The 27,965-nt window shown below is 36.6% G+C and overlaps 2 protein-coding genes across 8 annotated transcripts in view; one reads left to right on the top strand and one right to left on the bottom strand.

Annotated features, from left to right (window-relative positions):
* mtmr10 (myotubularin related protein 10) overlaps nt 1-4,270 on the bottom strand; it is a 36,124-nt gene extending 31,854 nt beyond the window's left edge. The window contains exons 1-2 of one of the 2 annotated variants that reach the window (XM_048184338.1): nt 3,744-4,270; nt 2,799-2,859 (exon numbers count right to left, since the gene is read on the bottom strand). In XM_048184338.1, the coding sequence (XP_048040295.1) occupies nt 2,799-2,859; nt 3,744-3,803 (121 nt within the window). In that variant the 5' untranslated portion in view covers nt 3,804-4,270. The remainder of the gene's footprint in view (nt 1-2,798; nt 2,860-3,743) is intronic. The other variant, XM_048184339.1, reaches the window with a different exon arrangement.
* Nucleotides 4,271-7,737: 3,467 nt separating this feature from the next.
* Nucleotides 7,738-27,965, top strand: part of myo1ea (myosin IEa) — a 59,941-nt gene continuing 39,713 nt past the window's right edge. For all 6 annotated transcript variants that reach the window (XM_048184335.1, XM_048184333.1, XM_048184331.1 and 3 more), the window contains exon 1: nt 7,738-8,016. In XM_048184335.1, coding sequence (XP_048040292.1) covers nt 8,014-8,016 — 3 coding nt within the window. In that variant the 5' untranslated portion in view covers nt 7,738-8,013. The remainder of the gene's footprint in view (nt 8,017-27,965) is intronic.

Raw genomic sequence — 27,965 nt, 5'->3', positions numbered from 1 at the left:
AATGTTACACAAACCATGTTTCCATTCGCCATCTCAGAGTCAGACATCTGCCTTCTAAAAATCATGCTTTGAACATCATAGAAAGTCAGTGGAGAAAGGCATACAAGTTCATCATATCATACATAATTCACTCGTTATATTGCTATATGTACGCGTTTCTTCCTGTGCACAATGTGTTAAAATGCCCACAGAGCTAGAAAACATTAGCTGCAGTAAAATAATAATAACAGAAAGAGCCCCGCCCGCACATTGACAAGTTTGGTTACAAGATTGTGGCGGTAGGAAACGGGCGGCTTCAAACAGTGTTTGAGACTGTCTTTGATGAATTTGCACATGGTTTGTCTTAAAGCATATTAAAAACACCACAGATATATAAACAACATTAAAAAATTGATTTTCACAACAGGGGGTCTTTAACACTAGTAGAAAAGATTATCAGTAAACAATGATGTAAGCTACCATAGAGATTTAGAAGATGTGAAATTTAGAGAATCATTTTATAACACATTTATGGTGATTTTGTAGCTCCAGACTGTAGACCAGCGACTAGTACATTTCTTCAAATATTCTCTTTTCATTTTAGCAGAAGAAGAAAACACAAACGGGTTTATGTGGACGAGTAAATGATTTTCATTTTTTGGGTGAACTACCGCTTTTTTAAAAAAATCATTATCAGCTTAACCTCACATACTTGCTCTATTTACAGTTCACAAATCAGGAAGTGTGGCATAAAAAAAAAAGCCTTCTAGAGGGAAGTGCTGCATCATAGACCCTCTGAAAACTCTTCAGATGGCATCAAAACCCAAACACAACAAACCGGGTCAGATCACAGGCTCTTTATGCAAAGCCACGCATTAAAAATTCAGAGGCTGCACAAGTGCAGGAAACGGGTTGGATAAGATACTGTTCCGTATACAGGAACGACCTCTGTGAATATCATGTTCAACTGATCACTCAAGACGACTGAGACATCATTTCTGTTTCATTTTTCTCTCTGTCACACACACTTTTCTCCTGCCAGAAGCGCTGAACATGTTCACCACACAATAGCTGAAGCTGATTGGTGATTCAATGGTAAAAATAGAAAAAAGGGCAAAGACAACCGATTGCTATGGAAACGAAGAGGCAGGCATCTATTAGTTCATAATGTACCAAAATATGCGGCTGTTTGAACAGCAAAAAAAAGCAAAACCACTAAATTGTTTGTTTTCATTAAGAAGACACTTTCTGTTTAAAGTAACTCAACAACCCAAGATCAATCCTATTTCATGAACCAGTTACTTCAATGGCCTGTTACAAAACAGTTGAACTAACTCTGAATTTAGATCAGGTTCAGCAGGTTCACAATCTCTCGCTATTAAGCATTCTCTGTAAAGAGTGTGTGGTTAACCGTGCACCTAAATGTGTTAAGTCTGCAACTAAATATCTTACTATTTTAATGCAAGTGAATCAACTTCATTTATTTAATTAATAATTTACAGAAGAGCTTAACATTTTAAAGGCTTTATATATTTTAAAACTTGCATTTATAATAAATTAAATTCAAAATATAACTGCTTATGTTTAATACATTAAGAATATAATATATATAATTCATATATAAACAATTAGCAACAAAATCCAGGCAAATTCGTCTCTAAAATGCTTTCACTGTGAACTAATTTGGAGTACAAAATACAGGGGGAGAGACTTTAGTTTAAATTGCATCAGATATAGATTAATTTGCTCACAACAGATTAAGTCCAAGAGCCCATGCCATGATGATAGTTGAACAAACTCAGGGTTACAGGATTAGTTTTTGAGTTGATTTAAAAAAAAAAAAAAAAAAAAAAAAAAAAAAAAATTCAGACCAACCTAAGTTTTGTTGGTACCACAAAGCTGATCATCAACTTTCACTGTCAACTCAGGCTTTGATCCTGTGCACATTAAAGCGTGACATCAGTAGAGAACAGCCAATCGCAGGCCTCGAAATATAGGTATACAGAGACTCAAACATGTAAGCTCACATGTAGTGATTTTTGAAGCTTTACAAATTGATTCTAAATGGCATTTATATTATTTTCTGTATATATTTATATTCATTTAAACTAAATGCTTAATAATAATTGTTAAACTAAAATTGCTTGTGTTATGGATTAAGGGTATAAAAAATATATAATAATATATAAATCATATAAAATATAATCATAATAATCAAATTTAAACTTATTTTACTGTGTAGTGACCTTTAATTTGGAGCAAGAGAAACTGGGGGAGTGACTTTATTATATCAGAAATGTCTAATTTTGCTCACAGCTGATTGGTCCCATTTCAGTTTGAAATCTTTTACTTTGAACATAACCTGCCCTGGAGCAGGTTAGCCATGAATCATAAGTTACTATAATGATGAACATCGCTAAAAGTTGAGCCACTTTCATAGTGCCTGAAACCCAGGGTTGCCACAAACTAAACTGAAACATACCTGGCTATCCACCTAAACTGTCTTCATGGGGCCCAGTTCTGGTTTGCGATCTCTAACCCAGAATAAAACCTGCTCCGGAGAAGGTTAGCCAGAAATCACGGCGAAGAATGCAGACTACCAGAAAAGCCAGAATTTGCTCAAACTCAAACTTACCTGGGTAGCCACTGAAACCAGCTTTGTCAAATAGGACACAGGGGCTTGAAACTACATTCAATTACCAGACCAAATCTTTAACTACTAAGCCACACCTCCCCAACCCTGTGAAGTTGTTTGTGAAGAGGACTGATGCACCAGCACCTACGGTTTTCCAAAGTAAATAGTTTTTAAAATCACTCACCTGGTAGAAGTTTTGCTTCTAGTTTCTTGATGGGCAGTTGAGGACTTTTATTTGAATCAGTCTGCGAAACATTAAAAACACTTATTAAAATCACCTAACCATTTTCAAGTATACAAGACAAAGTGTTGACTAGGTCTTTACTCTTACATTTTTCTCTAGACCATAGATGAAATATCAACACTTTTAAGGAGTTGTCATTTCATCTGAATATCAACATTTGTAACGTCTTGCAGTCAAATTGATTAATTGATATAATTTTGTGTCTCTGGAAAAGAGTGATTTGTGACATTGCATTATGTTGAATATAAAAGGTTTTGTGTCTATTTGTTAATGGGGAATTTGTGGACAGATTAATGTTTTTAGATTTGTGGAGTAAAAACTTACTTTTACACCCTTGTGCTAAGATGTCTCTCCGTAACATGCTATTGTTATTATTATATTGTAAATAATAATCATATACTTTATTGTAATTCATGGGGTTATTATTCAATAATTCCATGACATAGATGTACATTTCAGACACTTTGCTAATCGCTTCTCGTTTGTTTTCCTTACAAACACATTGACAGATGCATCGCCCAGCACACGCTATTTAATTTATATTTAAATAAGATACAATTTAAAAGTAAATCCACATTGTTCTTAAAGAAGGCATCTTCTCCCATTTTTCACTACATGTCACGTACAAAAAAATGGTAGTGCCGTGGTCCTTTTAGATATTAAGTGAACAACAAAGTAACCACTGTGAACAGCTGACACCCAAGTTACAGAATATATATATAACTATCAAACCAAGTGAAGACTGCACTACAGTATGAGGTTACCAGTCGTCCAGATGTCAAACACATGGGGTGACACAGTTTTCTTAACACAACAGTTTAATAAATGAGACTGTTTACTCTTGTCTTTAGCTGCTAGTCGTTAGCATGCTAGTGTCTCACTCACCTGAAGTGGAGGAAGATAAGACTTAAAAGTAGGCTTCGTTTGTTTATTGGAGAACATCATTTAAACGGGACGATTTGACAAAAATGCGAACTGTAAATCCATATAAAAGCGTCTTAAAACTGTTAAAATATAAGCCAAATTGTTTTTGGTTACTTCAGACCTTCAAATCCAGGGTTTCTTCAGTAGACGATGCATTTAAATGCATAATTTCCATAAATTCAAAAGTAGTTTTTAGTCTCTGGTATGTATGCAGTAGTATCTCAGCTGGATCTGGTCTGTCCCGCTCAGGTCTCTTCGTTTGCGGCTGTCAAACTCAAACTTTTGCTGCTTTGGTTTCCCCACTCTAAACATTCATGTCATGTTCAGTCTTCTCGCTTGATTCAACAGTTTGAGTGTGTGTGAGTCCTGTGCTGGTGCTGCAGACGGGCTCAGTCCTCTAATTCAGCGTTGGTTTTCAGTTCAGCCATGTTTATTAAAGGCGAAATGGGGAGGTGCAGCGTGCTTCAGCTCTGGACCACAAAAAACAGGAGGAGTTGAGCTATGCCTATGGCGAGCCCTGTGGTCTGCTTTTAAATATGAATATTCATGTTGTCCATTAATATATATATATATATATATATATATATATATATATATATATATATAGTACCAAACATTTTTTTTTTTTTTTTGAGTCAAAATGTGAACCTTGAGATGGAATTTAGAGAAATGTATACAGAAATGTATATTCGAATGCACTTTACAGTTGTTTATATCAAAGGCCCTAAATGAGTCGTAATTGCGTTGCGATGTCGAAAACAGCATGCATATTAATAGATAGTTTTCATATGATGCATAGTTCAGCTTGAGTGTATTATTGGACTCTTAGCGCCACCTGCTGGAATGATCGGAATCCTGCACGCACAGTCTCAATGAGTCTCACTGCAGAGCCAAATCATGCTCCAGCTCCCCCTCTCTGGACGTCATGGTTTGAGCTTGACCTGGTCCAGCTCCACCTCCCGCCGTGGATATAAAGGGTGGAAGGATAGAGTTACGGGTAATAAATTTCTGCTTTACTCAGAATGCACTTACTCAAATAGAATTATAAAATGTTATAATCCAGTTGTAAGTGGCTTGTAATAGTCAATTGTCAAAGAATAAAATTTCAATTGTAAATGGCTTGTAATGGTCTGTAAGATTTTTTTTATGCTTTTTAAACCTTAAACCTCATGCTCATGACCCTGCATTTATATGATCATAAATGAGAACTGTAATATTTTGTGAAATATTATTACAAATTTAAAGTTTCTGTTTTCAGCATCATTACTCCAGTCTTCAGTCAAGTCAAGTCAAGTCACCTTTATTTATATAGCGCTTTTTACAATGCAGATTGTGTCAAAGCTGAAACATTGGTAACTGGTACATAATTTTGGCTGCACAGAAGCTCTTAAAGAATAGTGTCAATGCAGGCAGATCAAAGCACTGTTGATTATAAAATGTCAAGTGTCCCCAACTAAGCAAGTGTCACATGATCCTTCAGAAATCATTCTGATATGCTGATTTGGTGCTCAAGAAACATCTCTTATTATTATCAGTGTGAGTGAGAATCATGATGCATTAGCATTTATTTGAAATTTACATGTTTTGTAACATCAAAAATGAGAAAGAGAGAAAGTACAGTAGCGACTGGGCCTTACCAATTAACATGGACAAATCCAAAATCATGATCTTCCAAAAAAAACCTCGCCTTACTGACAAAAAATATAATTTTACAATCGGGGGAACACTTCTCAATCATGTCACATATTATAATTATTTGGGTCTCACAATCTCAGCTTCTGGACAATTTGAAATGGCAATGAAAGTTCTGACCGATAAGGCACGCAGGGCTTATTACAATATAAGAAAATCATTGTTCAAATTCAACCCACCCATAAAACTGTGGATGAAAATTTTTGATGCCATCATCAAGCCCATTCTTTTGTATGGCTGTGAAATCTGGGGCCCCAAATTTAAATTAAACTATGAATCGTGGGACAAAAATCCTATTGAAATTTTCCACCTCGAATTCTGCAAAAATATCCTGGGTCTCCACAGAAATGCCCCTAGTCTGGGTTGCAGGGCAGAACTGGGCAGATTCCCTCTCTTATCTGAAATCCAGAAGAGAGCAGCGAAGTTCTGGTTTCATCTGTCAGACTCACAGGCAGATGCCTACCATCACTGTGCTCTTTCATACAGGGCAGGACACCCAGAGAATGACCCCTTGCACTATTTAGTAGAAACACACCAACTAAATTCAAAAATTCAATTCAAACTCTCAAAAATTAAAGAAATAGGTCAAAGAACCCAGGAAAAATACACCCATGATTGGCAGATCAAAGCAGCACAAATAAACAAATTAAAATACTTTCACAAAATAAAGACAGAGTATCAATTGGCACCTTACTTAATAAAAATTAAAGAATATCGTCAGAGAAAGCTCCTGGCGAAGTATCGTCTGAGCGACCACAGCCTGTATATAGAGACGGGCCGACACAAACAGAGCTGGAGAGCCAAAGAACTCAGACTCTGTTCAAACTGCTCCGATGGAGTCGTGGAAGATGAACTACATTTCCTTACACAGTGCAGCAAATATAATAATATTAGAGAAACATATTTCACCCAAATTGGTCAAATTCTACCTGAATTCCAACAAGCAAGCCACATTGAGAAACTTTGTTATATTTTAGGAGAGAAAGAGAAGTGTGTCCACCTGGCAGCAGAGTATGTGTCCTCCTGTCATATTATGAGGGACAAAGAATAAACCCTCTCCTTTCATTTTTTTTTTCTTTTTCTTTTCAATCTCATTACTGCTCTCTGTATTTATTTACCATGTTTTTTTTTTTGTTTTTTTTTTTTTACCACTTGTTAAATTATATGATAACATATGCAATATAGCCATGCATGTATATATATTTCTTTTTTATCTTCTTCCTTTTATTTTATTTAATTATCAATCTGTATAACCTATTACATGTTTATTGCTTTGGCAACATTGTATCATAACACAGTCATGCCAATAAAGCCCAATTGAATTGAATTGAAAATTGAAAATTGAATTGAGAGAGAGAGAGAGAGAGATACTTTTATATATTATTATTACTATTCTTATTCTTTTTTTCTGTTAGTACATATATGCACTATTTGTAAGTAGCCTAGCTGCAATTGCTTTGGCAATACAAATGTATAGTTTTTGTAATGCCAATAAAGCACACTTGAATTGAATTGAATTGAAAAACTGAGAGAGAGAGAGAGAGAGAGAGAGAGAGAGAGAGAGAGAGAGAGAGAGAGAGAGAGAGAGAGAGAGAGAGAGAGAGAGAGAGAGAGAGAGAGAGAGAAAAGAATGGTTAGAGTGAATTATTTTGTTAAGCCTTTTAGTTTGTTAGCTCAGGTTTGACTGCCTTTCATGAATTTGATCTGTCACAAGTTTCTATCAAAATATTGTCAAAGGTTCTTCAAAAAAGGTTCCCCTTGAAATACAAGCTGCTAAAATATGAGATTACAAGGTTTTGGCTGGGGAAAGATTTTTGTCAAATTTTAATATGAACATTAACATGTAATGATGAACTGACATAGAATATAATTTTATAGAAATATAATATGAATAATAATAATATATTTATATAAATATGATATAAAAATGACCTTGCATGAAAAACCTGGGTTTGAATTAGAAAAAGTATCTTATTGTAAGCTTTTTTTCTTAATAGAATAAGAAAAAATAGAGATAACATATGCATCTTTTAATACATGCATACAACAATAAAATTCGCTTCAATAATATTTCTATATTCTACCTAATGGTTCATTATAGTGATGTAGTACCGGTAATTTATTTTACGCAGCCACACTGCGCATATAGCACACGCTTTAATACACCCGAAATCATCTGGTGGGATTCCCTTTGGAATGACGCGCTGAGCGGCGCTCCTATTGGCCAAAGGCAACGCACGAAATTCTCCATTTATGGGTTGTTTGCCACTTTGATTCCGTCAAGCAGCAGCCACAAAGTTCAACTTTACTGTAGAGCAGGCGCTCACTGCAGCACAGTCAGTGCGCTCGAGTTTACCGGTGCGGTGTACACTATTATGGAGCGACAACACTGGTCCTGAGGGGGCATTAAACCGCACGAGAGGCCAAAACAGACCGTGACATCACACCGAGAATTTTTAAGAGGTTTATTTTATTTTAATAAACAGTTACAAAACGGATTATAACAGAAGATCGGCTGCGCTGTAATATACGAATAACAATGGTGAGTGAAAATGTATTTCTCATCACAGTCGCGTAAATAAACACAAGGGATACTCCTCCTGTTTTGTAAACTGTTTCCAGCAGCCTTATCGACATGCAGTAAGGTTACAGCAGCTGTGTGGTGTTATTGTTTTCAACTTCTTACTATAGTGTCATACCTGTGACCATGAACTGAATCTTATAAGGTACTTATAATAACTTACTATAATGTAAATTCTTAAAATTCAGAAAAAGCTTTTCAGTGTGATCAAAATAAGTACTTCTACTTAACATGTTTTTTTATTTTCATTCTAGATGAATTACAGACATTTAAGTTTATCAGGGATTTGTGAATGTACATGCACCTTATGCACATTTTAAGATGACTTTATTATTCTATGTCCATGTTATTATTACCATATCATGAATGTATAGTGGCTGGTCTACTGGACAAACACCCTCAGCTGGGTGTCATGTTTAGCTATTGTTTGCCATACATCTCTTGTTCACTTAGACAGAAACAAACTCTCTGTCCCAGCCCTACTGAACAGGTTGTATTGATACTGTTCCCGGTTACAACCCAGTTTCTTTTCTTTTTTTTCTTTTTTTTTGGGCACTGTGTTTATTGAGGCTTTGGACAGGCTTGGATCGATTGATCACTATTATGTTTCCACTTTCCCAGATCAGTGTGCCAGGTACACACAATGTAGTTATTGTATTTCACTCGTTATTAACATACTCTTTCATGTCAACCTGGTTTAGTCTTACATAATAGTGAAAAACTGCAAGTTGCACACATTAGTGTCCATGGTTACAGCACACAGTGAGATGCAGGTAGATGCTGTCGCATGTGAAACTCACTTCCGTACTTGTGCCCACAAGGATGGGTTGGGTTCTGCTTTGAATAAGTGTGTGTGCTTATGCGTGTGTCCACAATTCCTCTTGTTTTGGTGGAAAGCGACACCGTTTTTCATAGAACCTCAAGCAATATTAGGCATCTGTTACACCTGATGGCTTTGGCTTTGTATGATCCCAGATCCCATGGCAGGATGCTTTCACAGACCCTGCTTGTCTCACATTCAGTGTCCTTTTCGGCCTGTCAGCTGGTAAAGAACAGGTACAGATCACGTGAAAAACAAGTAAATCCAGTTCAGCTGTCTCTTCAGCACAACACAGAGACATTCTCTGCAAGCCATATAGCCGGCAGAACTAGTTTTCCCTTGGGCTTTGCACATATGGGACAAACCCTTTCTGTAGATGATCCATGCTGCCTCTGGTATTTATTATGTATTGCGATATTATAATTCGGTCTTCATAAAGTATTTTCGTGCAAAGAATAAGCGTACTTGTTGGCTGTGTTCATGCGGTCACAATATTACAGATACTTATAAGTGGTCCATCCAGTGGTTCTATAAACTATGTTTAAACCAGTATTATTAGGTGATTAGTGTGTACAAGCATTATTATTATATTAACCTGCCTGTAAATTCTCCACCCATTTCTGATGTCTCATATGATGCCTGAGCATCTATACTAGAGAACTCTCTGTGTATTTAATAGGTGGAGTTTTGAGCTGTTTTTGTTTTGACTGCAGTTTTACGTCAGAGTATCCTTTTATGAGCTAACTCATTTTGGTCATGAGCTCAAAGGATATGGAATGATTTCTGAAAACTGAACCAGCAGTTAATGTCTGTTACACAACAGTACCAAATTTTATGATGTATAACAGCTGTGCAAGAGCAATTTAGGTTGATTATGTAATATATCATTCAGTTACCTACATGCCTGATCTACTGTATTTAGAAAAAACTATTCATAAAGTTTTAATTAGAGGACATTTTTGTCCATATTGCCCATGATCAAGCTGAACACATGAGGCCACAAAAGCAAGATGAAAATCTTTCCTCTGCAGTGTTTGGTGTATCTGGGTCCAGTGTGCTTTGGTCTCCATATTTCAGAAGCAGGTTTACAGGTTGCGCTGCATGGTAGCTTTGTTCACTTTTTTTCACTATCTCTTGTCCTCTTTCTTTCTCTGCCAGATACTGAATAGTAGGTCAGTATGGCAGCATATGTTTTGCATTAAGAGCTGCAGAGGGGCGGTACATGCTGAGTAACATCCCCCCTATTCAAAGCTTCTATGTCACACCGCAACAGGATTGCTGAGGAATCCAAACTCTTTCTGAAAGAGTCAGCAGCCCTCATCCAAACATAAAAAAAGTCTAGCAGGATGGCTGAAATCGCTGGTCCCTATAAGTCCCCTTTCATTTAGGGGGGTTATTTTTATACACTAACATGGCAATGAATTTTCCTTAATATCAGCTGGCCTCTTTGATGCTGTTTTATTGCTGGTTCTGAACTGCTCTTAACTGAGATTATTAAAAACATCTAATTCAGAACTTCACTCACACTAGCTTAGATATAAAAGATAAAATCCACTGATGTGTTCAAGTTAAGATTTATATGGTTTGTTTACTGAACAAGTTGAAAAGTATGAATGAAAACATCAATTAGACTGAAATGAACCCTTAATTGAAAAGTCTCTATTGACCTTTTCTATGTGATGTGGACCATATGTTGATTAACATATTTTTTCTTGTGGTGACTCTTTAAAGGGTTGTTTCTATTGACTTTAACCCTGTTAAATGTTAATTTAAGTCACTTTCTTGAGATCATGAAGGTAATTTTGTTGAATTCTAGTGCTACATCACCTACAACCCATCCAAAAACAGGGGCGCCTTGGCTGAAATCGTGATCATGTTCTGGGAGGGATGTTTCCAATCAGGCCCCCTCTTTGATCAGGGCCCTTGGAATCATCCTAACTTTCACCTAAATTACAGCGGCCCTGTCCACATACAAACCCGATTCCAAAAAAGTTGGGACACTGTACAAATTGTGAATAAAATAGGAATGCAATAACATTCCTATAAATGTAATAACAATTACAAATCTCATAAACTTATATTTTATTCACAATAGAATATAGATAACATATCAAATGTTTAAAGTGAGACATTTTGAAATGTTATGCCAAATATTGGCTCATTTTGGATTTCATGAGAGCTACACATTCCAAAAAAGTTGGGACAGGTAGCAATAAGAGGCCAGAAAAGTTAAATGTACATATAAGGAACAGCTGGAGGACCAATTTGCATCTTATTAGGTCAATTGGCAACATGATTGGGTATAAAAAGAGCCTCTCAGAGTGGCAGTGTCTCTCAGAAGTCAAGATGGGCAGAGGATCACCAATTCCCCAATGCTGCAGCGAAAAATAGTGGAGCAATATCAGAAAGGAGTTTCTCGGAGAAAAATTGCAAAGAGTTTGAAGTTATCATCATCTACAGTGCATAATATCATCCAAAGATTCAGAGAATCTGGAAAAATCTCTGTGCGTAAGGGTCAAGGCCGGAAAACCATAATGGATGCCCGTGATCTTCGGGCCCTTAGACGGCACTGCATCACATACAGGAATGCTACTGTAATGGAAATCACAACATGGGCTCAGGAATGTATCTCTGATGGTATGAGGTTGCATGCGTGCGTGTGGCATGGGCAGCTTACACATCTGGAAAGGCACCATCAATGCTGAAAGGTATATCCATGTTCTAGAACAACATTATGCTCCCATCCAGACGTCGTCTCTTTCAGGGAAGACCTTGCATTTTCCAACATGACAATGCCAGACCACATACTGCATGAATTAGTAAATCATGGCTGCGTAGAAGAAGGATCCGGGTACTGAAATGGCCAGCTTGGGTCCAGATCTTTCGCCCATAGAAAATATTTGGCGCATCATAAAGAGGAAGATACGACAAAGAAGACCTAAGACAGTTGAGCAACTAGAAGCCTGTATTAGACAAGAATGGGACAACATTCCTATTCCTAAACTTGAGCAACTTGTCTCCTCAGTCCCCAGACGTTTGCAGACTGTTATAAAAAGAAGAGGGGATGCCACACAGTGGTAAACTTGGCCTTGTCCCAACTTTTTTGAGATGAGTTGATGTCATGAAATTTTAAATCAACTTATTTTTCCCTTAAAATGATACATTTTCTCAGTTTAAACATTTGATATATCATCTATGTTGTATTCTGAATAAAATATTGAAATTTGAAACACTTACACATCATTGCATTCTGTTTTTATTCACAATTTTTACAGTGTCCCAACTTTTTGGAATCGGGTTTGTACACTACTGTTTAAAAAGTGTAGGGTCAGTAAGATTTTATTTTTCCTTTCTTTTTTTTCTTTTCTTTTCTTTTCTTTTTAAATAAATTAATACCTTTATTCAGCGAGGATGTATTGAATTGATCACAAGTGACAGTTTATAAGACATTTATAATGTTACAAAAATAATTTTTTGAATAATTGCTCTTTTGAACCATCTATTATAAAAATAAATTAAAAAATCATGAAAAAAAAAAAAAAAAAATCATGGTTCCCACAAAAGTATTAAGCAGCACAAATGTTTTCAACACAATAGGCTAAATGTTTCTTGAGCACCAACCCAGCATATTAGAATGATTTCTGAAGGATCATGGAGTCATTTTTCAATATTACAGTTTTTACTGTATTTTTTTGATCAAATAAATGCAGCCTTAGTGAGCATGAGACTTCTCAGAAAAACATTATATTGGTAAAAGCAGTACAGAAAGAACAAAAAAAATGCTTGATAGGTGAAGAGAACCAAAAAGAATGAGCACTTCAGGCATAAATCAACCAGGGTGCTAGTTAATCAGGGTGCTAACCACTAGGCCACAGTTTTAACAGTATTTTTGTTTTGATTACTCATGTGAAATCTCACTTCATCTGCATAAAAAGCTGATTAAACCCTATGAAGAGCAGGCCTGGTTTCCTTAAGGAGTTGGTTTTGAGAGATGGGCTTTCAGCTGTGAAATGAGATCATTGTCACTGTGCTCCTGCCAGCTCACGTTCGGCTCCTCTCACCTTGCCTCTCCTGTTTCTCTCATCTGAATTAGTCTCTTATGTGGCTTCACTAGTGCTACCGGCTTCTGAAAGCAGGTTAAGGGGACTGGCAAAAACATGATACCAAATATTTTTCAGTTTTGAGAGTGGATATACTGTATGCTTGTGTGCGTCATAGACAGAAGGTGTAAAGAAAAGGCTCTAGTTAATAATATACAGTATGCGCACATTCATGGCTGATGTTTGCTTACTGACAGAACAGCTCATAATTTGTTTGAACTGCAATAAAAGCCATAATGATTGAAACGGATATTTTAGTATCTTAGTTGGAGATTGTGGAATTAGATTTGTACTACATTTTCTTCTAAGCTTGTGTAGAAATAGAAAACGGCAATGAGTCATGAGCTGGTGTTTCTGTGTGTCTGTCTGCTGCATAGTTTCTGTTGAGGTGACTGGCTGACTAGTGTTTACTCGGCAAACTCAACTCAGGGCTACTGAATGACTTGTGCTCAAATATTCTCACATGCCTTAGAGGTAAATGCAAGTGAGAAAATCACAGGCAAGGCCATAACAGCACTACTTAAAAGAGGATTTATATATATATATATATATATATAATATATACAGTGCTCAGCGTAAATGAGTACACCCCCTTTTGACATTTAACATTTTAAACAATAGCTCAATGAACACAAAAACAATTTCCAAAATGTTGACAAGACTAAGTTTTATATAACATCTGTTTAACTTATAACATGAACTTGGAGAACAAAATTTTCAGTTTTACTCAAATTAGGGTGATGCAAAAATGAGTACACCCCACTGAAAGTCTCTGGAGCAAAGCAAAATTTTAGACTACAAATGTCTAATTGAACAAGAATTCAAGCACAGGTGAGTCTAATTATTCATTACACAGGTGTCCAGCAGACAGTTTACTATAAAAGGGTGTTAAAACCCCTTCCCATTTCATGCTGTCAGCAATGGCACCACATGGAAGAGAAATGTCACAAGACCTGAGAAAGAAAATAATTTCTTTACACCAGAAAGGTGAAGGCTACAAGAAGATCAGCAAAGCTTTACTTATCAGTCAGAATACTGTAGCAAAAATGGTACAAAAAATTAAAAAAGATGGAACTGCAACCATCTCACAGAGATGTCCAGGTCGTCCACGGAAGTTAACACCTCGACAGGAGCGTCTTCTGATGAGAAGGGCTGAAGAAAATCAGTATGCAAGTTCACTGCAGTGATCTAAAGAAGTACAGAGCCAAACTGGGGTGACTATTTCCCATGACACAATACAGCGTACACTGCAGAGGAATGGCATGCATGGGTGCCGTCCACGAAGAAGCCTCTCCTAAAGGCCAGGCACAAAAAAGCCTGCCTAGAGTTTGCCAGGGCCTATGCAGCCCTGGCAAAAGATGAAGACTACTGGGACTCTATACTCTGGAGTGTTAAGACCAAGATAAATGTTTTTGGAACTGATGGCTTCAAAACTGTATGGTGTCGCAAAGGTGAGGAATACAAAGAAAAATGCATGGTGCCTACAGTGAAACATGGTGGTGGCCGTGTCCTTATGTGGGGCTGCATGAGTGCTGCTGGTGTCGGGGAGCTGCATTTCATTGATGGCATCATGATTTCACAGATGTACTGCTCTGTACTGAAAGAGAAGATGCTACCATCACTCCATGCCCTTGGTCGTCGTGCACTTTTCCAACATGACAATGATCCTAAACACACATCTAAAGCCACTGTTGGATTTCTGAAGAAGAACGGGGTGAAAATGATTAATTGGCTCCTGATGTGAACCCAATCGAACACCTATGGGGAATTCTGAAGAGACACTTTGAGCATCACTCTCCATCCAGCATCCAGTCTCTAAAAGAGGTCATTCTTGAAGAATGGAAAAAGATAGATGTTGCAAAATGTTGCCAACATTCCATGCCTAGAAGACTTGTCATTAAAAATCATGGAGGCCATACAAAGTACTAGATGTAGTAGTTTTTGTTGTGGGGTGTACTCATTTTTGCATCACCCTAATTTGAGTAAAACTGAAAAATCTGTAATCTAAGTTATATTATTAACATTACTTTCATGTTATAAGTCAAACAGATGTTATATTAAACTTAGTCTTGTCAACATTTTGGAAATTGTTTTTGTGTTCATTGAGATATTGTTTAAAATGTTACTTTTCAAAGGGGGTGTATTCATTTATGCTGAGCACTTGTTTCCTATTGCCAGTCTCTTTCCTGGCATACACTTCCTGGCAAAGGTTCTCTGTTGGCATATGGTTCCATGAAGAACCTTTAACATCATGCTCTTAAAAATAATGGTTCCAAAAGGGTGTTTCCCAGGGATGCCATAAAATAACCATTTTTGGTTCCCTAAAGAACCTTTCACTGAACAGTTCTTAAAAGAACCATATTTGTCTTTGTTTTAATAACTAAAGAACCTTTTGTGCTATGGAAAGGTTCCATGGATGTTAAAGTTTCTTCATGGAATGATAGATGCCATGAAGAATCATTATTTTTAAAAGCTTGGAAACCTTTCCATTGCACAAAAGGTTCTTTTATAGTGGTAAAATGTTTTACACGCTTAGAAAAAAGGCTATGTTAAGAACTGTTCACTGAAAGGTGATAGCCAAAAGCAGTTATTTTATGGCATCACTGCAAAAACCCACTTTTGGGGCATTTGTTTTTAGGAGTGAAAGTACAAACATTATGAAGAAGACTGTATTTTTTTTTTTTTTTTTGGAATATTCACACGTTAAAGCATAACTTCATGTTATGCTTTTCTGGCCCAAATTTCACTGTGTGTTTCCTCAAACCGGTCAGTTTTAGTGTCTGTTTATCTGTAAAACTGACAGTGACTCTTTGAACACATGCTTCTCTTGTTCCTCCAGCACAGCCTGTGACAAATTTGTTCACTGATGTGATCAGTCTGTATCTATTCATGTATTTGCATGTGCTTTGTTATTGATGGGGAACTGTGTTCTGTAATTCAGGTGACTAAGACATCTGAATATCCTGGCTTAAAGACACAATCTGAGATTGCTGAAATAGCTCCACGAATATTTCACATTGATAGCATAGTGCATAGCTGCTGTCAAAATATATAGTAGAGTTGTAATTGAAGACACATTGGTACAGTGGTAATAGTGAAGGAATAATAGTGAAGTTTAGTGAATAATAGTGAAGTTTAAAGATTTGAATTATAACTGAATTAAGATTATGACCTCAGTTGTCAAGTCAGACCACTTGAATGACTATAATTGGCCAAGATAAGATTTTTCAAAGCTTTATGCAAAGGAATGATGCAATGGAGCATCAGCCAGTGGGAGTGCAGACAGTGGCATGCTGCCTAATGCACCTGAATATTGCAGCTGAATAAAAACACTTGCTAGAAACCATAAGATCTTTAGCGTGAACAGGACTTCAATTTGACCCATAATCACCTCGGTCATCTCAGTGTTATTCACAGTGCATGAGGCCAACAATATTCATCCTGTGTCATTTCCCAAAGGAAGTATACAAAGCTCTTCTTTCAGATGAGGGCCAATCAGCCATTGCCAGATAAATCTGTTGCTAATATTTTTTTCTAGTTTTTAACTGTGGCTTATTTTCAATGGTTAGCAGTTTCAGTGATTAAAAAAAAATCAATATAAAAAAATGCAAAGAATTATGGGAGAAAACTTTGATCAACTGAATAAACTCTGAATAAACTCTGTGTTTCATTGATGTCAGGCATTGAGGGTCAGAACAATTGAAATTATTTCTGACTGTTTTGATGCTTAAAACAATGAAAAAATGTTTTCCTTCTTGCTGAGCCTTTGAACTCTTTTGTCATTTTCAAAATGAGTCAAGAGATCAGACAGTTGAGCATGTGCGGTGCCTGATCCACATTATTGGAGGAATGTAAATATTTGTGCTTTTGATAAACCCCGAAAGAGCTATGTAAAAACTAGAGGCATGTGTTTGGGTGACCATTCACTTTAGAATCCCTTTAACTCAATTTTTCAGACCTTCACGGCAACACATTTGCTAGTGGCCAGAATTACAATGTTATACATTAAAGGGTTAGTTCACCCAAAAATGAAAATTATGTTTCAGTGTTTACAGTGGCACTGAAGCAGTGTTTTGAAATCGCCCATCACTAGATATTGTGGAAAAGTCGTTATTTTGTTTTTTTGGCACACAAAAAGTATTCTCATCGCTTTATAATATTAAGGTAGAACCACTGTAGTCACATGAACTGTTTTAAATATGTTTTTAGTACCTTTATGGGCACTGAAAGTGTAAATTAACTTGCTGTCAATAGAGGTCTCACTGAGCCATCTGATTTCATCAAAAATATCGTAATTTGTGTTCCGAAGATCAACGAAGGTCTTATGGGTGTAGAATGACATGAAGGTGAGTAATTAATGACATTATTTTCATTTTTGGGTGAACTAACCTTTTAAGTATGTTAGCATATGTGGTCAGCTTGTGTCCTTCATAATCAAAGTAATACATTTTAAAATACATGCTTATTTTTGAGGTCTTCACATTTCTGAATGCTGAATGCTCAAATACTGTGACACTATATTGCATGGTTTTTACACTTGAATAAAGTTAAGTAAAACAAAAATACATTTTTGAGATTATAATATGCAAATATGTGTTTCAGCACATTATAAATTTAGTTCATGCAAAGTAACAGGGTGTAGCTGGGGTTAGATTTTGTCAGAGCAATGAGTCACATGGTGCAATACTATAATATATAATGCAGTAGTTAACATTTGAAGTTCATCAAAGTTGTCCTAAGAAGAAGGTTTAAGGACAACTTTGATGAAAGGTTTTGATCCACTTCAAATGTTGACTACTGTATCTGTAATGTATAATATATATTATATAAAATAGCATAGACCCACAGCTAGGGATGGGTACCGAAACCCGGTATTAAATTGACCCCGGGGCTAAATTTTGAAAGACCGGTGTATCGATAAGCTCTGACGTTAACGGTTCTGCTATCGGTACTGGATAAATTATGAAGAAAATACACGTGCATTTATTATTGCTATATAGACATTATCTTGCAGATTCAATCTATCCAGAGTCGCCAGCTGTTTCTATATGCAATAATATTAGGACATTTGTCTATGATGCATTTTTGCTTTCGCAAGACGAGAGATCGCGCTCACGCAGAGGAGCTACAGCGCGCGCAGCCGCTCACATGAAAGCCTGTTTAATGGTGACGATGGAGGAGAGAACTAAACAACTAAACGTCTGCATACACTTTAGGCCTGTGCTTTGATATTAAGCTAGTTTTATTTTTGATTTCGATTTTGGCTTCTAAGGATCATAAAGAACATATCAGAGGTAAAACTATTAAAAACTAGCCGCGTTTCGTCTACCACCCCTTTATTCTATTCACAGCTGCGCGCGTTCGTTCCTCCCTAAACTCAAACTTAACATCAGAATCGGCACAATCGGTGCTTGTTGTAAAATGCAGTCTTTACTGTTGCTAAACTGCAGTAAAGGTTTGATCATTATTATCAACGTTTAAAACGTCGAAGAACAATAATCCGCGCAAGAGACGCTGTTACTCAGGCTGAATTGCGGCGCGCACTTCAAAACGGATCGCAAATAGACAAACAAATTACACGTTGAGCTTCAGGTGCACGTCCAAACGATCAAATACACACAAAAATGTGTTAAAATGACCGGATTGGAGCGTGTTTAGCTATTTAAATGCCGTTTATATCGTAAGTGTACATGAACAGCTGGGAGAAAATCTGATGTGTGTTAATAGATCTATTTTCTTAAAGTGACAGCAGTCATGACGATTGTGCCATCAGTGTTAATCAAACAACAAAATGCAAAGAGAAAACCACTCACAGCACTTCTTCTGAATATAGTTAGCTTTAATAAGATTTAATATATTAATTTATACTGTGAAAACCATTCAGTGTTATTTTACATTTGGTTACTTTACTTGGATTTCTTTTATAGGCTAGGCCTATTACTTACATGAACACAAGAACAAATGAAAGTACTTTATTTCATTTGTGTCTTTGTTTTATTGTATTTGTCAGTTTGTCTCTTTGTTCATGTTCTTACTGTATCTTATATAAAACACCAAAAATGCCAGACACTATATAATATAAAGCAAAGTTAATTCAGCTCTATATATATATATATATATATATATATATATATATATATATATATATATATATATATATATATATATATATATATATATATATATATATATATATATATATAACAAAAAGTACCGATAAGAATACCGTTAAAGTACCGGATCGATAAGCAGTATCGGTAAGAGTAGTAATACCGTTAAAACCTTAACGATACCCATCCCTACCCACAGCACTAAGTAGCTCAAAATCAGTTGTTGGCATTGAAAATAATTAAAAATTATGATTTTTATAATTATGTTTTAGATTAGATTATTATAATTATGAATTATGAATTATAATTATATTATGAAATTGGTGAAGATGGAAATTGTGCCACCTTAAAGGGATAGTTCACCCAAAAATGAAAATTATCTTTATTTCACCCTCAAGCCATCCTAGGTTCAGGGTCAGAGGTCACTTTTCCACTGGAACTAGACTTGCATACGGCCATTCTCAGAAGCCAGTTATTATTGTTTATAAAGTTTTAAATATGGATATTTTTCTCACAAAAACGCATTGCTTCACTTCAGAAGGCCTTTATTAACCCCCTGGAGCTGTTAGGATTACCTTTTATGATGGATGGATGGATGGATGGATTTTTGGGCTTCAAAATCTCGAGCCCCATTCACTACCATTATAAAGCTAGGAAGACCCAGTATATATATATATATATATATATATATATTATATATTTATATTTTTTTTTTTTATATATATAACTCCGATTGTGTTTGTCTGAAAGAAGATAGACATATACACCTAGGATTGCCTGAGGGTGAGTAAATCATGGGATAATTTTTGCTTTTGGGTGAACTATCCCTTTAAGCCTAAAGAAATTTTTAAAATAATAATAAAAATGGATAATATTGATGTTTTAATGTTATGCAAAAAAAAAAAATCAACACATTCACAAATGAACACACAAGCCTTAATTTTAATATATGTAATATAATATAATATAATAAAACATGTTTTGTGTAACATAACGTGACCTGTTCAGCATCCTGAAACAGTATTGGACAATTATTAACATGAATGCTATAGTACTTTCTTTTAACCTCAATAATCAAGTACATTTAAGCGGTCCGACTATCAGAGTGATAAAGCTGTGTGCTTGGCAGCGGCACTAATGCAAGATCTCGGTTTGCTGTTTCTGATCACAACCATTACTCAGTTGGGAACTGGGAGATTTCTTCTCCTCACTTGCCAGCTCCCATTTCCCGTTGGCTATGAGTAATACCCCCTGATCCAAAACATTCCTCTGCTGGTTCTGTTTACTCTTCCCTGATTCTGCCATCGCAAGTAACTCGCACACACAGGCCTGACCACAGCAAACCATTCTGCTGAGTCTCATGGCTCATTCCACTCTGTCTGTACAATTACAGTAGATGTTAGAACTGTACTGATATTAGATCAGTTTGAAAAGATGATGTCAACAAACACTACTGCCATAGACCTGTCCGACTGGCCCTTCCATACCCTGTATACGGTAGTGCACTTAAGCGCATTCTACTCATTTTTATGTAGGTGTGCTCGAGGGTGTTGCTCAGTCAGGGCTTTTGATTCTTAAAGATCAGCTCAAAATAGACAGCAGTGAAATAGCTTGAGGTTACTTGGGCTTCACTGTTGTGTTTAATCAAGTTCCCACACATGCCTGATTTTGATTAATGACCTCATTACAAGCTTCTCATGTGGGCTGGTAATGTGGCCCCTATGTTGTGTTGTATCTCTGTGAATCTGTGGAAAATTTGTTTAGACGGGACAGTTTTATGAGGCAGAAGTTATTTATGCACCGGAGCACTTTAAGTGCTCCAGTCAGGGTGCCTACTGTACTATAAGGCACAATATGCAATTTTTCGCCACTAGAGGTTGCTTATTCAAAACAAAGGCGTAGCTCGACAAGGCGTAGCTGGTGGAAAAGAATCCGACGAGACACGGGCAGAAATCATATTCATGGATGAGCTAATGTATTAAAGATTTATTAACATTACTGTAGTATGAAGCAGGGTGAAAACTGTTGGAGCGGAACAAGACCGCTGGAGTGATTTGCTAATGAGAGACAAACGCGATACACAGCATTTATTATGCTGCAGACGAGCACTTCCGCTTCTTCCGGTCAAATGTATGTGGAGTAAAGCAGCGCTATTTTATCATACTAGATATATTTCTGTGTTAAAAGTTGTTAAAATGCTACTCTGTGCGTTCGTTCAGTGGCTGCTATGAGACATTTGTTGCACACTGCAGTAAGCTAGATCGATATTATTCATGGTAAAACATGGTAGTCGCGGTAAATCAAGAAAAGGAGATTTAAACAATAAGACTTACTGTGTTGAGCTATATAACATGATTAGTTTTCTGTTGATGAATATATCCAAACAGTTGCTCATCTGTCTAATAAAACACATAATATATTAAAGCGTCTTTGGTGTTTCCATGGTTTCTACAAAATAAAACTGGAAATCGAGGGTAACGCAGGTATGATGTCATTGATAGGCAACGCACGGACATGATCCGTGTCTTGGATAAAATTGCTTATTTCTCTGGATTTAAACATTCTTGGAAACATTTGGGATCATGTGAGTACACAAGTCAACAAAATATATAACACTGTTCTAGTGGTTTTTGGATATTTTAATCATATTCACATCATATTGTGCCTTTAAAGGGATATTCAGACAAAAAATGAAAACTTTGTCATCATTTCCTCATTCTAATGTTGTTCCAAAATCTTTTGACATTTTATTTCTTCTACATAAAAGAAGATATTTTGAAAGTCTGCGAGGTTCAAACAACATTGCACCCTACTGAGATTGAGACATTTTTCAAAATATTCTCTTTTATGTTTCACATAAAAAGTCATACAGGTTTGGAACGACTTGAGGGTGAGTAAATGATGACAGAATTTTCGATTTTTAGGTGATCTATCCCTTTAAGAGTTTGGCTCTTTAAGCAAATATTGGTTCTTGTTTCAACGTCATTTGTGGAAAGACAAAACGGGTATGGAAATTAGAATTACTTTTATTACTTGAATTTCTTGGTCAGCCTCCTCTGTGAGACACTCCTTTATTTTCAACCAAATGATAATTAGGTGGCATTTGTTTGTGTACACAAAAAGCTGCATAAAATGGTTATTATCTGCTTGCCTTTGTGTGGGATATCAAACACAGTAAAAGCCTTCCTAATGTTCGTCCTTGGAGAAATTGCACCTCGCTAAATGGTATAAAGGACACCATGTAACCATAAATCTGCCCCATTAACATAGCCTTAGGCTTTTATTTATTCATTGGAGTGCATCTGTGTGTTCTGGGAAGACCTTTTTCATGTATCTTTTAAAAGAAGACAATTAGATGAGCCATAATCCATGACTGCTTCTAAGCAGAATACAAAGGTCATTTAAAAGGTCATTAAAGCATAGTAGTCAACTAATCAACTAGTTAATATTCTCTTAAGAAATGTTAAGAAATATTGAGAAATGCAAAAGTACATGAGGTGATGTGGATTTGTTAGTTGTGACAGGACAAGTGGCCATTTTGCATGATTAAATTTGCTTAAAGTAAACTGGATTAGATGACGTATAATCATGTTTACTTCAAGAAATTATTTTTTTTGGCCAGCGTTTGAAAACTGGATGTGTATAATTTATTCTGGAAAAACAAACCTTGTTAAAGAAGCATATGTATTTTGTCTAACTACAGTTTATAATCCAAGACCACCCAAATGTACTCTCACATTCAAGGGAGAAAGCTCCCTCTTAATGAATATTAAAAATACACATTCTATATTAAACTCAAATTTCTTCTGATCAGCTATCACATTGTGCAGCAGTTTCAGACAAATTACATGTCAAAGGAAACTTGTTACATCACAGCCTAGTTAGTTGATGAGTTTAGCAAAGGTCCATCTTAAAAGGAGTGTGGACTGCTAAGCAGAGATAATTATATATTATATGTTTTGGAAGTGTATTGAACATGAATGTGGAATACAGTGATTTGTATATATTGATCTGTCAGGAGATGAGATGACTTCCTTGATCCCGAGTTTAAAATCTGCTGTCTATATGATGATGCATCTTCACCTTGTCTCATCAGCTGCACTATTAGAATTTCAGCACTGTTTTTAGAATCCTAGTCTAAACATAATCCATCTCTATGTGTACTTCAGGGAAAATAATGGCGTTCCAGACTTCCCCATCAGACAGAATGTGCTACATTCTTTTCCACTGCCTTCAAAAGCAAGCAGAAATAATATGGCTGGGCTGAACTTGGAAACCTTGGCACAGAGTTTCCTGGCGGTAGCCAGACGCTTCAGAGCCACTCCTATCTTGGTTTACACAAACCCTCTGTGTTTGCTGTCTCTGGAGAGATGCTATAGTCAGCCCTGCCTCCATTGCCATTTCTTATCCAGAAACCTCTCTCTGCTCCTTTGGGTGTTCTCTCCCAATCTCCGTTACCCAGACCAACGCCCCTAGAGGTGTTTTACTCCATACGTAATCACTGGGCTTAATTACAACTTGATTATGTAATGCTAGAAAAAACAAAATCAACAAACATGATGACTTATTTAGAATGTGTAATGTGTTTAAATTTATTGCACACCTATGATTAATCTAATCTCTGGGCTTGGTACTTTGTTTGAAATGTCACTGCAGTGTGTTTTTTTTTTTGTGCCCTGAGTGTTTTCATTCTGGGTTATGGATGGGCCTGTTTCGCTTGAACACTTTGCAGTGGTGATTTTACTAGCCTGTTGTGTCTGTGTCCAGGGTTTACTACCACTCAGAATGAAAGACTACCACCGTGAACATAGTCCAGGCGGGGATTATTTCTGTCAGGCATTTTCCAGGACCACTTAAGACTATAAGGGCTTCAGAACTGGCTGCTGTGTTAAGTGTCTAATGAAAATACCATTATAAACTTTTACATTTTGGCCTAGGATATTCCTCAGTATTGATTCCCTTCTGACATTGGTGAAAGTCAGAGGGTCACACGTGTTGTAGTCACACTTATACTTGAAGATTTTCTTTCATTATCACACCAAAATTTTATTATAATGCATCAGATTGCTAATAATACTGTATATTGCATGATAATCTCAGTAATATCTTGTGGTGTGTGATGCGCCACGATTTTTAAATCTTGTAGTGTGTGCATGTTTGAGATTTGAGAGAAGAAAATATGTAAAAATTCTAATTATGTGCATGATGATACCAGATTTAATAATCAATGTTTAGCAATTTAGGATTTAAAAACTCCTGTAGTCTGAGCCTGGATTAAATGATGACAGAATTTTCTTTTTTGAGCAAACTATCCCTTTAAAAGCCTGATGAAGGTAGAAACATATCTGTTATGGAGTCCCAACTCGGTTCACCCTCTTTTTAGAATATTTGACCTTGGTCCTATAAAAATAAGGTTTTTATCAAGTGCTTAGCAAACAATTACAACTAGGGAGACATTTTTTTCTGTTTTCTTTAATACAGATATTTTTTTTAACTTAAAGGGATAGTTCACCCCCAAAATGGAACACTGTGAGGGTGAGTAAATGATGACAGAATTTTCATTTGTGGGAGAACTGTCCCTTTAAGCACACTTTTATATGTTTCTTTATCAACTGCCTTTTGTTTTGTCTTACTTTGCATGGAGCTTGCATTTGTTGAATCCAAATGGGTTCACGCACCACTTCTCAAATTGCGAACTGTGTAGTCGCGACTGGTACACTGGCATATGCAGATAACCATTTCACATGGCTTACTTAACATGGAGAGTTTACAAGTAATCTCATGTAGAGTATAACTGGCAGCAGAAGTCATGATTTATCACCACATTTGATTTGATATAATGTTCTTTGTTCACTGTTCTTTATTTGACTTTTTTTTTTTTTCTAAAACTTTGACTGTCTTGTCCATGTAGGCCAAAGTGACTTAATCAGAAATGTGAATCTGTAATATGTTGAAAAAGATTCCTGAAATAGCTCTCAAAGTTCATTATGCATTCCTACCTTAATCTGCTATTAGCACTGCCAGGTCTGAGCTGAATTCTCAGCCAAACCGCAGTACTCTGGGCCATATGCTAAATGCATTAAACTGAGAACCAGACTGTGTCTTGTAGCTTTAACTGCCTTCTGATTGTATTCATTCATCACAAATGATATTTTCAGCTGAGATGCATACTTAGTGATTCTGAGTGATTTCAGCTTTCTCTGTCACTTCAGAGTAAAAGACTAGGGCTAACCTGATCCCACTTCAGCTCTGCCGTCCGTGTGTGAATGCAGGTCCTCTGTGTTAAACCCAGATGGTTGTAAGGAGAGGATAGTTGGAGGAGGTAAAAACTTTGCCGCCTTATTGAATCAAACCCAGCCATTTCCTGTGCCTGAGTCCGCGCTCCGCTCCACACTCTCCATATAAGGCAATGGTATTTGCATGAGAGAACGGCCTGCCTTGTCAGTATAGATCTAAGACTGGTGCTGCTGACGTTTTTCAACTGCTGTAGGATTACAGTGGGGAAATGATCTGTTACGGTATTTTCTGGCAGGGTTCTGCAAGGACAATGGATTTTTTCACTCCTTTTTATGAATGAAGCATTTTTTCTTTCTGTAATGTTTTTTGTACAGTTATCTAAAACTGCCTCACATGTAACAAGTGGCTATAATGAAGGGCAGATCTTCATCTGTGTTCTTATGTGACGCCAGTGAGACTCTGTGGGCTGGATGATGTTATTGTAGCCTCCCTCATTAGTAGTATATAATATATACTCTCCAGATGTCATTCAACAGTATGGAGAATCACATTACACTGACCACACAGCTGTTCCTTTGTCAATTAATACAATGAATTTCCTAATTTATTATGCAGCTATTTGGATTACTCAACTATGCTTTGTCAGTTGCACCATCTCTCAGTTAAATATTTCCAGATTATTTGCCGTTGTCCATGGCAAAGCGGTATAACATGGTGCATTCAAGTCGGAAAGAAGGCACATGAATGCTTCCATGTCTGTAGGTAATGGTAAATATGTTGAAATGGATGATTTTTTTTTCAACACACCTGATGCTCATTCTTTTGTAGACGTTGTATGTTTGTAGGACTTCCCAGGAAGACTTACACACTGTTTTCATGTCCCTCGTATCATGCTGCATACATGCATTTTCTTATTTCATAAACACAACTTGCATTTACGAAGCTGTTATCTTCCCGCTGTTTCTAATAGAGTGAGCATTAATGTAAAGTTGTTGGGGTTGAGATATTTTATGCTAAATTATTTTAAATCCTGATTTATGCCTTTCCAGGGAGTTTTGGGTTTTGGCCTTGCATGGTGCAGATGGGTATCATTTTTGTCATGGTGTAAATAATGCCTGCTGTTCCTGAGTGAACCACAGCACAAGCATAGTGAACTTTAGCCTCCCTGGTTTCCGGTGTTCCTTTACAAAACTGAACATTTTCATCCCCAAATAAGCCTAGTGGGACCAACTATAGCTCTTTTAGAACAGAGATGCTTTTTCTCTTTTGCTTGACTTTGTGTGGTCTGTAACTTTCGGTTTTGGACAGTAGGTGTGGTCATTCTCCAGAAGGAAGAGAGTAAAATTATGGTGATGTGCTTTGTCTTGTCCGTAATTGTGTTTTTGCACAATTTTCTGTGGTTTAATTGTTTACCAATTAGAATAGTTCAACGCATGAGGGAACAAGATGTAGAAATGATCAAATTAAATATGCGACAAGTGAACAGTAAGATCATGCTAAATCATTAATGCAATTCATATTTATGAGATAAGCCAACCAGTGATGTCTTCGTATTATGATGATGATGATGATGATGATGATGATGATCACATCCTGTTTTGCACTTCTTTGCTTTGGCTCACAATTTATATGGAACATGTGGTGGGAATGAAGATGTTCATCTTCTTTCCAGGTGTTTATGTGTCCTGTGGTGTGACAGAACTCAAACTTTGTGAAATAAAGGGTTCAATAGAGTTAGAAACAAAACAGCCGCAGGACAATTAACTCTCTCTTTGTAATATATGCAAGAATAAACTAAACAAAACAGTCTGTAAAGATCTGAAAGAAGTGTTTACTGTTCTGTTTAAAACGCTGCTTTCCTCATTAATTGTTTTTGAGGCAGGCAGTTCTGCTGCTAATAATGTTCAGGTGAAGTACCTATTGTTGTCATGGTGTTCAGTGGTTATTGCGTTTCTTTATTTTCCTGTAATTTACCTCAAACTTGTACTGTGCTCGTTTACGATGGCAAGTTAATTAGTCCTTCGAGGGAGGAAAGAAATCTTCCATACTTGGTCTGCTTCTGCTTCCCTGCGCTGCTAGATTGAGAGTTTTTCAGACTGTGGAATGTGCAATTTTGAGAATGTTAAATGACTTTCCAGTTTACCTCATATCATTGTCATGGCATTCTTCAGCTTGGGAAAATTGCTGTAAGAAAAGAATAGACAAATGTGGCCTTCAAATCAGACTAATGCACTAATGACTGAATATAACAAGAGGAAAATGTTTAAAACAGCAGTGCGTTTGGATCATGTGCTCTCCAAAGCGGTACACTCACTGTCTGTGTCTGTCTGGCTCTCTTTCTGTATCTGACCTTCTTTCTTGAGTCACACTCATTGTATGCATCTCTTTTGATGTCTTGTTAAATGCACTTGAGGCTTTGTGTCATTCTGAGTAAGGGGCTGGTTCCTCACAGGGCCATTGTGACCTCAGAACGGTAGCCAGAAGCCGTTGACTCACGTCCCATGATGAATAACCCAAGCTCCCCGGAGACACACCCTCTGCAAAAACATTACCAGAGCGGAAGCAGAAGGACGCCAAAATGGGAAGGGAGGTAAAAAGGGGGACAAGGGAGAAGAGGAGGAATGGTGAGAACATCAGAAGAAG

The sequence above is a fragment of the Megalobrama amblycephala genome, linkage group LG3 (assembly GCF_018812025.1).
Source record: "Megalobrama amblycephala isolate DHTTF-2021 linkage group LG3, ASM1881202v1, whole genome shotgun sequence".
In the NCBI taxonomy this organism is placed as follows: Eukaryota; Metazoa; Chordata; class Actinopteri; order Cypriniformes; family Xenocyprididae; genus Megalobrama; species Megalobrama amblycephala.
Note: the sequence above shows the minus strand (reverse complement) of the source record. Positions and strands in the feature narration are given on the sequence as shown.